The sequence below is a fragment of the Ictidomys tridecemlineatus genome, chromosome 10 (genome assembly GCF_052094955.1).
Source record: "Ictidomys tridecemlineatus isolate mIctTri1 chromosome 10, mIctTri1.hap1, whole genome shotgun sequence".
NCBI classification, from domain to species: domain Eukaryota; kingdom Metazoa; phylum Chordata; class Mammalia; order Rodentia; family Sciuridae; genus Ictidomys; species Ictidomys tridecemlineatus.
The window spans coordinates 92,051,481-92,065,405 of record NC_135486.1 but is presented as its reverse complement, the minus strand read 5'-3'; the positions used below and the strand labels follow the sequence as shown (position 1 = coordinate 92,065,405).

General features: G+C 35.0%; 1 protein-coding gene and 1 non-coding gene across 7 annotated transcripts in view; both read right to left on the bottom strand.

The window, feature by feature from the left end:
• Positions 1-5,882: 5,882 nt before the first annotated feature.
• LOC120887760 (U6 spliceosomal RNA) lies at positions 5,883-5,989 on the bottom strand. The gene has a single exon (XR_005731086.1). It is a non-coding gene; the product is annotated as a U6 spliceosomal RNA (small nuclear RNA).
• A 2,231-nt stretch (positions 5,990-8,220) lies between these two features.
• Epc1 (enhancer of polycomb 1) overlaps positions 8,221-13,925 on the bottom strand; it is an 83,706-nt gene continuing 78,001 nt past the window's right edge. For 4 of the 6 annotated variants that reach the window (XM_078023433.1, XM_013360983.4, XM_005330816.3 and 1 more), the window contains 5 exons: positions 13,111-13,229; positions 12,962-13,030; positions 12,015-12,156; positions 11,545-11,908; positions 8,221-9,609 (listed from right to left, as the gene is read on the bottom strand). In XM_078023433.1, the coding sequence (XP_077879559.1) occupies positions 9,537-9,609; positions 11,545-11,908; positions 12,015-12,156; positions 12,962-13,030; positions 13,111-13,229 (767 nt within the window). In that variant the 3' untranslated portion in view covers positions 8,221-9,536. Of the gene's footprint in view, positions 9,610-11,544; positions 11,909-12,014; positions 12,157-12,961; positions 13,063-13,110; positions 13,230-13,925 lie in introns of those variants that run through there. The other 2 variants (XM_005330817.3, XM_040276698.2) reach the window with 2 other exon arrangements.

Here is a 13,925-nt window from a genome sequence, read left to right as displayed (position 1 = left end):
TCAAGTATTTCAAATGGAATGCTCAAACTTATGATTAGATCCAGGTCACAGGTTTTGTTTAGAGCTTCAACTTGTAATAATGTCCTTGGAAAACCATCTTTTAGGCATTGTTTGCCACCAGCCATTCTCCAGCTCCCATATCATTAGGCATTTGATCAGAGGAAAGAAGACTCTCCCTAGCTACTGCTTTGTCTTATCATCAACTTCCTGTGGGTATTGGTGTTCTCCTACAAGAAGTGGCCAAGAGATTGATGCTGGAAGCCTGAGTTTTAGGTGATCCTTTGGCTCACTGTGCTCTGCTTGAGTCCCAGTGGAGCTGTGGGGTAACCATGGGCAGGCTGAGCATGGCTGGAGGGTAACATGGACTGAAAATCATTGCCTTTGCCAGTAGTGGGGTAGCCAAACATGCAGCCCAGTGTCCCCAGGAACCTTGTTTCTCGGCCCCTGCCTCTGACACCTTCTACCTGCAGGGGGACTTGCCTATTTTTTATGATAAATATATTTTTAAGTTTTTTAATGACTGCCATACCATTTTCCATAGCAGTGATGTCATTTTACATTCCCACCAATGTATAGAAGTCTTCCAGTTTTCTCCATCCCCACTAAAACTTATTTCATTTTCTTTATGTCTGCTTTAAAAAAAAAAGTAGTGGCAATTCTAATGGGTGCAAGGCAATATTTCATTGTGGGTGGCTTTGATTTGTATTTCTCCATTGATAGGAATGTGTTGAGCATCTTTTCATATGTTTTTGCCATGTCTTCTTTAGAGAAATGTCTATTAGGATCTTTTGCCCATTTTTAAAAATTGGGTTATTTTGTTGTTAATGATGATGTTGAATTATAGGAGTTCTTTATAACTTCTGGATCTTAACTATTTATCAGATATATGAGATATTTACATATTGACCCTAAGGCAAATGTCTTCTCCCATTTTGTTAGTTTCTTTTTAACTGTTGATTGTGTCCTTTGATGCATGGAAACTTATTTTTTTATGTAGTCCAATTTATTTTTCTTTTATTGCCTGCACCTTTGATTTGATTTCTAAGAAATTGTGCCAAATCAAAGAAACTGTCCGCTTCTAAGAGTTTTATAGTTTTGGGTTTTACATCTAGATCTTTCATCCAACTGGAATTCTTTGTATATACAAAACTGAACAGTGTAATAATGGAATATACTTATATATACAAATAATATTTTATACTGTTTTGATGATTGTTACTTTGTAGTAAGCTTTGAAATCAGAAATGTGAGTTTTCCAAATGGGTTCTTTGTCAAGATTGTTTTGGCTATTTAGGGCCCCTTGAGATTTATTTCTATTTCTGCAAAGGTTGTTATTGGTATTTTTGTTAAAGTTGTGGATCACTTTGTATAGTGTTGACATCTTAATGATAGTAGTTCATCCATTGATTCTTGTTCATGAACAAAACTTGTCTTTCTATTTGTGACTTGAATAGTTTATTCTGGTAATGTTTTGCAGTTTTTAGTGTATAATGCAATGATGTCCTTGGTTAAGTTTATTCCTAAGTATTTTTTGGGGGGTGCTATTAAAAATGGGATTGTGTTTGTAATCCCTTTTCATATTATCCATTCTTGGTTCATAGAAACACAACAGATTTTTTGTGTGGGTGTGTGTTGATTTTGTATCTTGCAACTTTGCTGAATTTATTAGTGCTAACTGGCTCCCTGCCCACCCCTGTAGCATCTTTTAAGTTTTCTATATACAAAATCATGTTATCAGCAAGTACAGACGATTTTCCTTTTTATTCCTAAATTGGATGCATTTTGTTTCTTTTTCTTTCCAGATTACCTTGACTAGGACTTCCAGTAATTCATTTTACTGTAAGTTTATGTAATTTACTTCTTTTTAAAAAATGACGCGTACAACCAGAGAAATGAAAAGTTATTGCTCCATTTGTATACAATCAACTGAAATGCATTCTGCTGTCATGTATAACTAATTAGAATAAATTTAAAATTTAAATTTAAGAAAGGGGGAGGATAACAACTGCTTACCAATTTGTAAAATTCCTGAAAATTTAACAATTTGTTCTCAAGAGCCATGGTGAACAGGCTGCAGCATGCTGTTGGTTGGACTTTTCACGTTCTATTGCCCTTCCGCAACTTGAGCCTCAATAAACTGGAAGAATCACTTAATTTCTCATAGTGATAAAAGAACAGGAAATGAAGGATATATATACATCCATGTCAACTTATTTGGCAAAAAAACACAATAAATATTAAGCTGTGTTTGGTCCCCATCCAAACATTATCTCACCACATGAAGTTCCTTTTATGGAGGAAGACATTATGGTTGTTTTTTGTTTTTTAACACTGGCCTGAGTGAATTCTTTACTTGCATGTTTTTTTTTAACCCTCACAATAATGAACAATATAAGTATTATTATTTTCCTCATTTTAGAGAAGATACTGATGTTTAGAAGGGTTAACTCAGACAGTTAGTCAGTGGTAGCTAGTATTTGAACCAGACATGCCTGGTCTCAGTTGTCATTTGATCACACATTGCACATGCTGGAGTATACATTGCTCTGTCTGATCTTTGACTGTTGATACAGAACTTCGTTCTTTGTCTTTGGATGAAGAATCTCTACAGTTCTGGCTCCATCTAAGCTGTATGCACACTCTTAAAAGCATAAGGACAATTGTGGCTCCCTTCCATTGCCACTTCTGGGTCACAGGCAAGCTATGTACATATCTCAGGCATTAGTCATCTAGATGTATCACACAGTCATTTTGGAAGGGATTCTCATTTTGTGATGATGTGCTGTCCTTAGTATATATTATTTCAATTGGTTTGCTAAAAATTTTGGATTTCTTTGTATTGATGTTTATGGGCACATTGGTCTGTAGTTCATTTTTCTCTCTCTTATAATTAAAAATCTATTTCTTCTGGATGGAGCATTATTAATTTGTGTCTTTGAAGAAATTTTTGTCAAATTTATTATTACAATATTTTAAATATTTTCTTATTTTAATTTCAGTAGACTCTATTCTAATTAGTCAGCTATAAGTGTATCAATCTTCATGATCTACTGAGAGAACTAGCTTTTGGTTCCATTGATTTTCTCTGTTATTTCGTTTAAATTTTCCCCTGATTTTTATTTTGATCTTATTTCCACTACTTTGGATTTAATTTGCACTTCTTATTTTAGCTTAATAAGGAGGTAGAAAGCTAGGTCATTGATTTCTTTATTTTTATATTTTTACTTTTTTCTGTAAATTTCCCTATGAGCACTATTTTAGCTATTTTTCACAACTTTTGATATTTGTGCTTCAATTTACATTTAATTAAAAAGGTTTACTGATTTCTTTTACTAATATGATACTTAGGAGTTTGTATTTTGTTTCCAAATATTTGAGGATTTTCTAGACCTCTATTTATAATCCTAATTTAATTTCATTATGTTCAGAAAAGATACTCTGTATGATTTAATCCTTTAAAATTCATTGAGACTTGTACTATGTACCACAGTATATCTTGGTTACTGTGTCTTGTGCATTTGAAGCAAATGTATATTCTGCAGTTGTTGGATGGTGCTCTATAAATGTCAAAACACAGTGGTTGATACTGTTGAGTCCTCAATGATTTTCTCTCCATTTGTTAAGTTTATTAAAATTTGCAATTGTGTGGATTTGCCTGTTTCTCCTTTCAATTCCATTAGGGCTTTTGTTTTTTCATATATTTTGAATTTGTGTAATTAGGTACATAAATGTTTAGCATTATGTCTTCTTGATAAAATGATCCTTTTATCATTATGAAATGACCTTCTTTAATCTCTAGTAATGTTCCTTGCTTTGAAATCTACTTTATCTGATACTAATATATCCACTCTAGATTTCTTTTGGTTAGTGTTAACATGTTACATCCTTTTTTCATCCTTTGTTAAGATGGGCACCTTAGTTCGCTTCATACTACTATCACAAAATACTTGAAACTGGATAATTTATATAAGAACAGAAATCTATTATTCACAGTTCTGGAGGCTGGCAAGTCAAGATTAAGATGCTGTCAGGTTTAGTTGTCTGGTGAGGGCTGTGTCCTCTAGCTGAGAGGAATGCTGTGTCCTCACATGGTAGAAGGGCAGAATAAAGTAGCCACATGCTGTGTGAAACCTCTTATAAGAGCCTTAATTCCATTCTCATGGGAGGAGCAAGCCTTCATGGCCTAATAACCTGTGAAAGATTGTACAGTTATGCTATCACTTTGGTAACAGCTAAATTTTGGAGGGGCCACGTTCAAAACCTAGCAATGTTAGATATAGGATGTCCCCTAAAAGCTCCTGTGAGACAATGCAGGAATGTGCAGAGGTAAAATAATCAGATTATGGGAACTATAACTAATCAGTGGTTTGATCCATTTGATAGGTTGATAATTTGAATGGATGAATGGGTGGTAACTGTAGGTAGGTAGGTAGGGTGTGGCTGGAGGAAGGAGGTCACTGGGGGTGTACCCTTGGGGAATCACAGTTTTCTGGGCTCCTTGCACACTTGCTCTTTGCTTCCTGGTTCTCATGAACTGAACAGGTTTCCTCCTATGCCTTTCTGCCATATTCTTTCTGCCTTACCTTGGGCCCAAAGTATGGAGTCCAATGACCAAGAACTAAACCTCGAAACTGGGAGCCAAAACAAACTTTTCCTCATTTAAATTGTTCTTGTCGATCTTTTGCTTACAGTGACAAAAAGCTAACACAAATCGTTTTTTTTTCCTCCCTTCATATTATTCAGTTTTTTAGTTGGTTTGGATGAGAAAGTAATACTCTTTAATAATGTCTAGTAGAGCAAATCTGCTTTTATCTACTCAATATACTGATGTTCTGTATATGAATCTCTCAAAAAGGAATTCTATATTTAAAAATATTTTGAAAATAACAACAAAAGTAGGGGAATGAATAGACAAATAGTACACTGATCCAACAAATGTATATTTCATCAGATACTTCCATGGACTTGATTTCTCTAAGTCTGATCTTTCATTTGTGAATATAGGAGAAGAGCATCATTTACATGGGACCACATAGGTCATAGAAGAATAACCTATACAACAATACACAACAGCCTTGATTGTGAGAATTACAGGAAACAATGTAAAGATCTGTGGACAGAACTGGCATTAATAAGTTTTCAATAAACTTTAGCTGATAGTAAGGCTGCAGTAGAGGGGATTTCCAGGTGGGCCCTGGATGCAATCCAACATTTCATAGGAGAAAAGGCAGAGGGAATTTTGAGATGCAGAGAAGGCAATGTGAAGACAGAGGTTTGAGAGATGCATTCATACACGAGGATAACCATGCAGCCACCAGGAACTGAAAAGGCAAGGAACAAATTGCCCTTAGAAGCTCCAAAGGGGATGAACAACTTCGTTTCAACTCAGTGATATTGATTTCGGATTTCTGGCTTCTAGAACTATGAGAAAATATATTTCTGTAGTTTTAAGACTCCCAGAAACTAATAATATATGTAGTTAGAAATAAAGCCTTCAGTAAACACCAGTGTTCTCTAATACCAATGATCCTAAATAAGAGCCCTCTTGTGTTTTTGTTTGTTGTTGTTGTTGGTTGTCTTGGTACCAGGGATTGAACCCAGGAGCACTCAACCACTGAGCTACATCCCCAGTTCTATTTTATATTTTATTTAGAGAATGCAATTCATTTCGTGTTACATATAGAGCACAATTTTTCAAGTCTCTGTACACAAAAGCATTTTCATACCATTCATGTCTTCATACATGTACTTAGGGTAATAATGTCTCATTTGTCTTTCCTACCTCCATGCTCCCTCCCTTCCCTTTGCCCTATCTAAGGTTCCTCCATTCCTTCCATGCTTCTCCCTGCCCATCATCATTGTGAGACAGCATCCTCATATCAAAAAATATGGAATGCTTTACAAATTGGCATGTCATTCTTGCGCAAGGGCCATGCTAATCTTCTCTGTATTGTTTCAATTTCAGTATATATGCTGCCGAAGCAAGCACTATCTCTGCCCCTTGGTTTTTAAACTACAAAGGTAGGGCAGATCATTCTCTAAGATTGGATTCTTTTAAAAATGTACCATTTCATATTAGCCTCTGAGAAATTTGCTTTTGCAACTATTTGTTCAGAATACACTGGAACTGTCATCTAGTTCTTTCAATATACATTTCATAAATAATTTCCAAGGCTGAACAAGTGTTAACATTTATTTTCAAAATCCCAAGTGAGATGATTCAGTTAGATATCTTATCTAATGTTAGTTTTGCCTAGCCTATCATTCAGAACATATCCTACTAGAATGCAAGCTACATGGAGGCAGGGACTTTGATCACGACTATGTTCACAATAATTGCAACACTGCCTGGGCATAGTTAAATAAATACATTTGTTGGATCAATATGCCATGTCTGTTCATTCCCTATTGCTATTGTTTTCAAACTTAAAAAAATAGCAGAACCCTTTTGTTGAAAGAATTAAGTAGAATAATAGATATATAAAGTAGATCTGCTCTTCTTAGCATTACTAATATGTTACACATTAACACTAATGTAAAAAATAAATTTGTAGTTCAGAAAAGTTTATGTAATAGTCTTTTTGGAAAAATGAAATTTATACCTAGGTAAAAGGTATAAACAAAAGATATAAAATCCTCCTTGGGGAGGATTTTGAGTTTCTGCTCATAAAATGGACAGAAACATAACAATGCCAGGGTAAAGGAATTAGTATCCATTTTGTTATAAACACAATGGGGCAGAAAGTTACTATGGAAGCTATGTTCAATTTGTTTATCCACAAAGTAATGGTAGAAAAACTGCAGTGCCTTTGGAGTCTAGCAGATATGAGTTCAAATCCTGGACTATTAATCACTATATGACCTTGTGTGAGTCTCAACTGTAATATGGTGATAAACCTAGTACCTTTTTAAGTGGGTTACTATGAGGATTAAATGAGATGATTATGCATAGGGTTTGTTACATTATAAATGGTAAGTAGTAGTTTCAACAAGGCTTCAGGTTTTCCTGATGATCTATTTCCTACTTTCCCTAAGATTTTTGTGTTGAAATTGCTCTTTTGTATCAAACCCTTTACTGCAAACTGTTATAACGCTGGTAGTCAAGTATATGGCAACAAAATATATGGGAAAAATAGAGGAAATTTCCTTATTTTGAAATATACATGATATTCATTTTATTTTCTTTGCATCTGAGGTGGTGTGGTCAAATTGGAGTAGGAGATACATGGATGCTCATTGTCACTAGCCTGTCACTCAATCCCAATGTGGACTCCTTTTCTTGTTCCTTATCTATTTGTAAACTTGCCTGTGGACAGCAGGAACACTATACAGAAGCTGGGGATCCAAGCTTTGTTCTCTGTGGGATGTCACTTCAGAAATTTTACTCCTAATCTCAATTATTATTAAATACATTAAAACCAGCAGTTTACATTTTATATTTTGTCACACTGACTAGCTACTAGGCCTGAATGGCAATTTTTAAATATTTTCTCTTTAAAAATGTAGAGCAGTACAAGCAAAATTAGTTATCCATGTTGGAAATCCACGCCTTTCTGGCAAGGGATTCTTTTAAACATAAAAACGACTCTACAACACTCCATCATTGACAACTATAATTCAGAGTTGATTCTCCTCTCTTGGGTGATCTTACCCAAATTCATGGCCATAAATTTCAACTGTGAATATGACTCTCAGGTTTTTATCTCAGGTAAACCTTTCTTCCAAACTCCATACTTTCATGTACTACTACTTACTAGACGCATCTGGATATCTAATGGAGACTCTACTGATGTTCTTTTAGCATATAGGGCACACTCTTACCTCTGGATCTTTGTACTTTTTTCTCTCTGCCTGGAACATTTTTCCTTATCTTTGTGTCTGTGGTCAAGAGCACTTGTGAGCTCTTTCTTGACCACTGTATGAAAGACTGCAACCTCTAGCTCATGTGGCACTGCTTTTTTTTCTTCCTTGCTTTACTGGGGACTTGATAATACTTATTATAATACAACTTACATTTCTGTTGTCCAATTAGATTATAAGCTCCACAAAGGCAGGGATTTTTTTTTTCTCTTTTCACTGTCACTGAACTTACAATAGTCCTTAGTGGATTTGAAGTTATCACTCCCCACTTCCACACCACCCCCCAAACTACTGAATGATTGTAATCAAAGCCACACAAAAGTTCTCAGGTTGAAAATAAAAGCAAAAGACCACTACACATTAGTTTGTCAACATGTAATGCCCTGGGTTTATTTTGTGAGAATTCTATCACAATTTTTCCAGGTGGGATTAAAAACCTTAAGGATAATGTATGCCATTGGACTGGGCATTCAGACTTCGGTACTGACAAAGCACTAGTAGTAGTCTGTTAAGTACCATTCTCTTCACAGAAGAGAGGTCAAAAATTTCCAAAGGAAGGCACCCGATATTTGTGGTTCTGGCCTTGCAGCCTTCTGGAGAATCTTAAAAGGAAAAAAGCTGGCTGGCTGTTTTTAGAAACTGGAATGATGATACACGTACAGCAATTACTGCATTCTTCTCCCTTATATCCTTTTTTGTAAGAACAAGTAAAGAATGAAGTCTTTTAAACAATTCGACAATAAAAAAGTACAATTTTTTTTTTTTTGTGCTAAAAAAAGGGCAAGACAACATAAACTCCAGTTGTAAGGACTCCATTTGCATACTTGATTTAACACTTTTTGGTGTGGAAGGAAATGGGACTACTGGGCTGTTTGTAGAGCAGCAAAATAACATTAGTGCTTTAAGTACCAGAAACCACCCACAGCTCGGTGGGCCAAGTGGGGATGGGAAGATTCAAGAGACTTCATTTTTAGCTTGTTACTTGTCCTAATGATAGTAGACCAGGAAGATCCCCATTTAACAGTACATTCCCCATTTTAAAAAAACTGATGCCTTTTTTTTTTTTTTTGTAAAATTCTGTATGTATGTCACCATTTTTTTTTCACATGATACACAGAAAACTCAAGGACCCAGAGGGGAACCAAGTTATGTTATACCATTTACAAAATACCAAGGAGTCCACAGCTACCTAACACATTTACTACAGCACAGGAACCAATGAAGGTACAGTGTACAAAAAACTGTAAACACGGCACAATAAATAGATAAAACAGCAGGTTCCGCACCATGCACATGATGTGATGACACTTCATCTCTATACAATCTCACATCTCACACTCTTTGTTGCAATTTATTTTCCCCCCACCCCCCACCCCCAAGTGCAAAGCATCACAAATGAACATTTCTGTATTCAAGTAACATATATACAAGGGTATTACAAATATGCAGTACTGTACAGATAATTGCTGTATTCTTAATTTACAGATGTTGATTTTTTTTTCCTATTAACAGTAAGAAAAGAAAAATTGAAGCATGAGAGATGAGCATTGCTGTTAAGTCCCCACAGCTGCCACAGAAACGCATGTGCTGCATTCCATCATCCCTTGCATTCAAAAATGCTACTGATGCATAGCACCTAATCAAGTCCCCAGGCTGCAGTTCCACTCCTGAGGAAGCTACGTCACCTCCATTGCCACTGTATTGTCTGCTATGTTGTTCAGTGCTGGCTTTTCTGATTCATGATTTTCCCTGTTAAAACAAAGTTCAATCAATTACTTATTTGCTACAGCTAAAGATTATCTTCCCAATAAAAAGTTTATTTTTCATAACAAGAAGAAATGATTATTGGGATAAGACAGCAGAGAAAGGAATATGAATCATTATAGTTTATTATCAAGAATATGCAGTCAGAAATCAGGCTAATGTCAATTATAAATCCCACGGAAAATTATATCACCAATGAAACTGTCATAGCACCCAAGTAATCTAGATGTTAATAACACACAAAGAATTCCCAAGGTTAGGTGACTATAGTTTCACTTTCCTCTTATATGAAAACTTTTATAATAAGAGTTTAAAGTAGGAATAAACTTGACTATCATATTAGGACTTTAAGTCAACATCCTAATACATGCTGTTGAGCAGGACAGCTACTGAACTAGTAATAATCAGAACACTAGTTTTCTAATTTTATAAAGGCCGAGTATCTGCCAGATCTGTTTCCTACTTTTAAACAAAGGGATAGAGATATAAAAAGCTTCATACATACATACAAACATACATACATACATACGTATGTGTGTGTGTGTATGTGAACTATACTTGACTGATTGGTTAGCTTTGACTAGACCCAGTAAAAATGAATTGGTATTCAACAGGCAATGACTACTGTTTTAATTTAGAACAGACAGGGATATACGTGAGTTTGGAAACTAAAGACTACAGCCTGTTGCTACAAAACTTTGCTCTAGGAAGTCAAATATCCACCTGGCATTCAAAATGCTCCACAGTCTAGCCTTTCCCTGCCATTCCAACATCAACCACTAACATTCCCAAACCTCTGGGAGAATTTACTTATTAACCACAAAACACTTTCCCAACTTAGTATTTTCATTTCCCATTCCACCTAACTGAAATGCTCTTTCTTTTTTCCTGATATAGTATCATACTTTGAAGGACATTCCCAGAACTCCCCTGAAGTGAAACTATTTCTCTATGTATTGAAATTACATCCATCATCTATACACCTGATAAGCACAAAATGCTTTAAGATACCTGTAGAACAATTTTTCCTACATTAACTTTTCAAACTTTAAAGCTTATTTTTTAACTGACCAAAACCTTTAGTCTCTTTTTGTTTTTCCTCTAGTAACCTTGTAAATAATAAGATTTTAATTACCATTAATATTTTAAACAGAGTTTTGAGCAAAAATCCCAAAATATTGAAACTCAAGAAGAAAAATGAGCACAGGAAATAATAGTTTGATTAAAAATTGATCTGGAGTATATTCTCTAAATCATCATTAAGAGCAGTTTAGTATTCTAGTGGTGGTAGGTTCTGTTGATTCTAACTATTTACACAAGAAGCTATGGAAATAAATCATATACATAAGGAACATTTTAAAGAGAACATCAAATGGAGAAAGAAAAGTGAGAGCATTATAAGCTATTATTATCCTAAGGAAGGAGTATTCAAATCACATATGCAATATTCACTATAGCATTCAGTTCAATTTCTTCATTAATATTGAATTACAACACTCATCTGCTTAGTCCCTGAATCAATTATCATCTATTATATTTTTTTATAATGGGGGGGGATGGGCGGGGGTTACTAGTGAATGAGCCCAGGGTCACTTTACCACTAAGCTACACCCCAGCCCTTTTAATTTTTTATTTTGAGACAGATGTTCATTAAGTTGCTGAGGCTGGTCTTGAACTTATGATCCTCCTTCCTCAGTCTCCTGATGGAGATTATAGTTGTATACCACTAGGAAGGACCTGCTTCATCTATACTTTTTTTTTCTTTACTTTTTTTGTGGTGCTGCGGATTGAAACCAGGGCCTTGTGCATGAGTAGCAAGGAGCTATATCCCCAGCCCCCGTCTATACATTTATAACATATAAAAGGCAAAGAGCAAACAGAGAAACAGGTAAAAAGTTTAGGCTTAAAACAACTGCTCACCTTGGAACTGAATCTACAGAGGATGAAGATGGGACTTTAGAAACTTGACAGTTTGCTGCGGCAGCCAGCTTTAAGGCAGATGATGGAACAGCACTTAAAGTCCTAGGTATATGTCGTGCATTTATGGGGGCAATAGCGTTTACAGGGGCAACTGATGAAGGTACAGTTAATCGAATCTTGTTCCCAATCAGAACCTGAGTTGTTGCAGAATTGGCAGCAGTTACTTGATGACTCAGTGTACTGTGGGAACCTGAAGTCTGTGTAATATTTGAAGGCTGTAACAAAGTTGAACCTGCTGCTGATGAACTTGTATGTACAAGTGCTGTTGGCGTAGTACTACTGAGGTGTAAGCCCTTGTATACTCCTGGAGAGAAAAAGAAAGAAGTTTCTAAACAATATGCAACTTGTGGCTTGTATTACAAATGTTACAAATATAATCAAAACCAACATTTAAATGTCTTTATCCTTACCTGAGGCTGGAAGGACACCATTCACCCCAATTCCAAGCACCACATCATCCTTCATCTTGAATCCCATCAGTTGTTCTGATGTCATCAAAGCAGAAGCAGCAAATTGAGCACTAGCAGAATCCAAAGTCTTAGAAACAAAACCCTAGAAAGAAAATGCAAAAGAAATCTAATCAGTATAACTTAGTCTCAAATTAATATTAAAGCTACAAAGGTATACCAAAATCCATTTGATTCTAAACAAAAATGGCAAACCCCTAAATTTCTATCTCTTTTGATAGTTATACATTCAAGGAATGAAAAGTTTGTTCTTAACCCTTGAGTTATTTTATGCAATAATATATATGTAACAAGTCAATTACCAAAATGCCTTTTTATAATGTGGGAATAACAAACTTTCAAACTCCAACCCAAAATGCTGGACAATAAATATGCCACTACAACATTTCAGTGATTTGCAAATACACATAATGAATGAATGAATATGTAAACATCTTTTCAGCTAACACACACTCCCACACACAACCAAAGGCACGTTTGGGATTATAAGATAACTACCCGCTAAGAAATGGAGGTAGGAAATAATGACATCATTATTTAACCTAAAAATTGAGAGGCTTGTTGAATTTTTAAAAATAAAGTTTCCGGAACAATACTTAAAGAGATTGGAATCTCGGCCTTTTAGCATTAAATGTGTCTAAACTGCAAATATTTATCATGCTTTAGGCTTCAGAGAGTGATCTCTTTCAAGAGTAAAAGAGGTAATTTTGGTATAACATTTTAAAGTCTTAATAATTAAAAGGCCTAAGATAATGAACTGAGTATGGTTATATATCAAAGAGGCACATTAATAAACTACAGGTCAGACTCGTAGACATTGTCTCCATTTCATTTAACTATGCTTTTTACTTTTTTAAATAGGGCGCAGAGGCGATAGCTTCCATACTCACCTGAAATGTTCTTTCTAAACCCTGTATATTCAGGCGAAAGCCACTTTTCTGCTGGTTAGATGCAAGGTTCTATGACAACAGTTGGTAATTAGAGATGAACTCTGGTGGGAAACAATGAGGGATAATCATAAGACAGACAAATCCCTCACCTGTGAAGTGTTGGTGGAGGAATTACTATTTGCTTGCTGTTGCTGAATTTGTGCAAGCTGCTGTTTCTGCATTAGTGCCAGTTGCTGTTGGTGTTGCTGGTATTGTTCGGCTGTAAATGCTGAACATAAAATGAGGACACACTTTATAAAAATGTACAAGGTATTATATACATCTTACAATACTAAAATAAATCCAATGTTAAAAAAGTTTTTGTGCAAAATTAAAGCATTTGATAAAGGCTCATGATCCTGTTAAAGATCACTTCCAAATGGAAATTTCAGCATTTTTGCTACCACATTTAATGAGAATGGCTTTTATTTAAAGAAAAAGAAAGTTAAGCTTCCTGATATAAACATAGGAAAGAGAACTGCTCACTTCCCAAGTTTCAACGCCATTATTTTTGTAAAGCTGTGACGATTGTGTTAGACAGTGTAGAAAAGTCATATCAGCTTTTTTAATCCATAGATTTGGAATTCAACTTTGCACTGAAATTGAAAAGAAATCTAATTACCATTTGGTTTCTATTTTATCTACATTACCTTCCAATGCTTTCAGATGATCCCTAATAGTTTTGTGTATAAATTCTAACTTCTATATATTTTCTAATTTTAGTCATTACAAAGATTTCCTCTACATGAAAGGTAAGGTTTTGGTTTATTTCCTTTTTTTTTTTTTTTTTTAAAGAACCCATTCTTTTAAGTTTAACAGGAAGAAAAGAGGTTCCAATGTTAAGGTTAATTAATTTTCCCCACCCAATTAACCCACCTGGAAAAAATCCAGTCAATAAGAACGGAGTTGTTTATGTTGATTTACT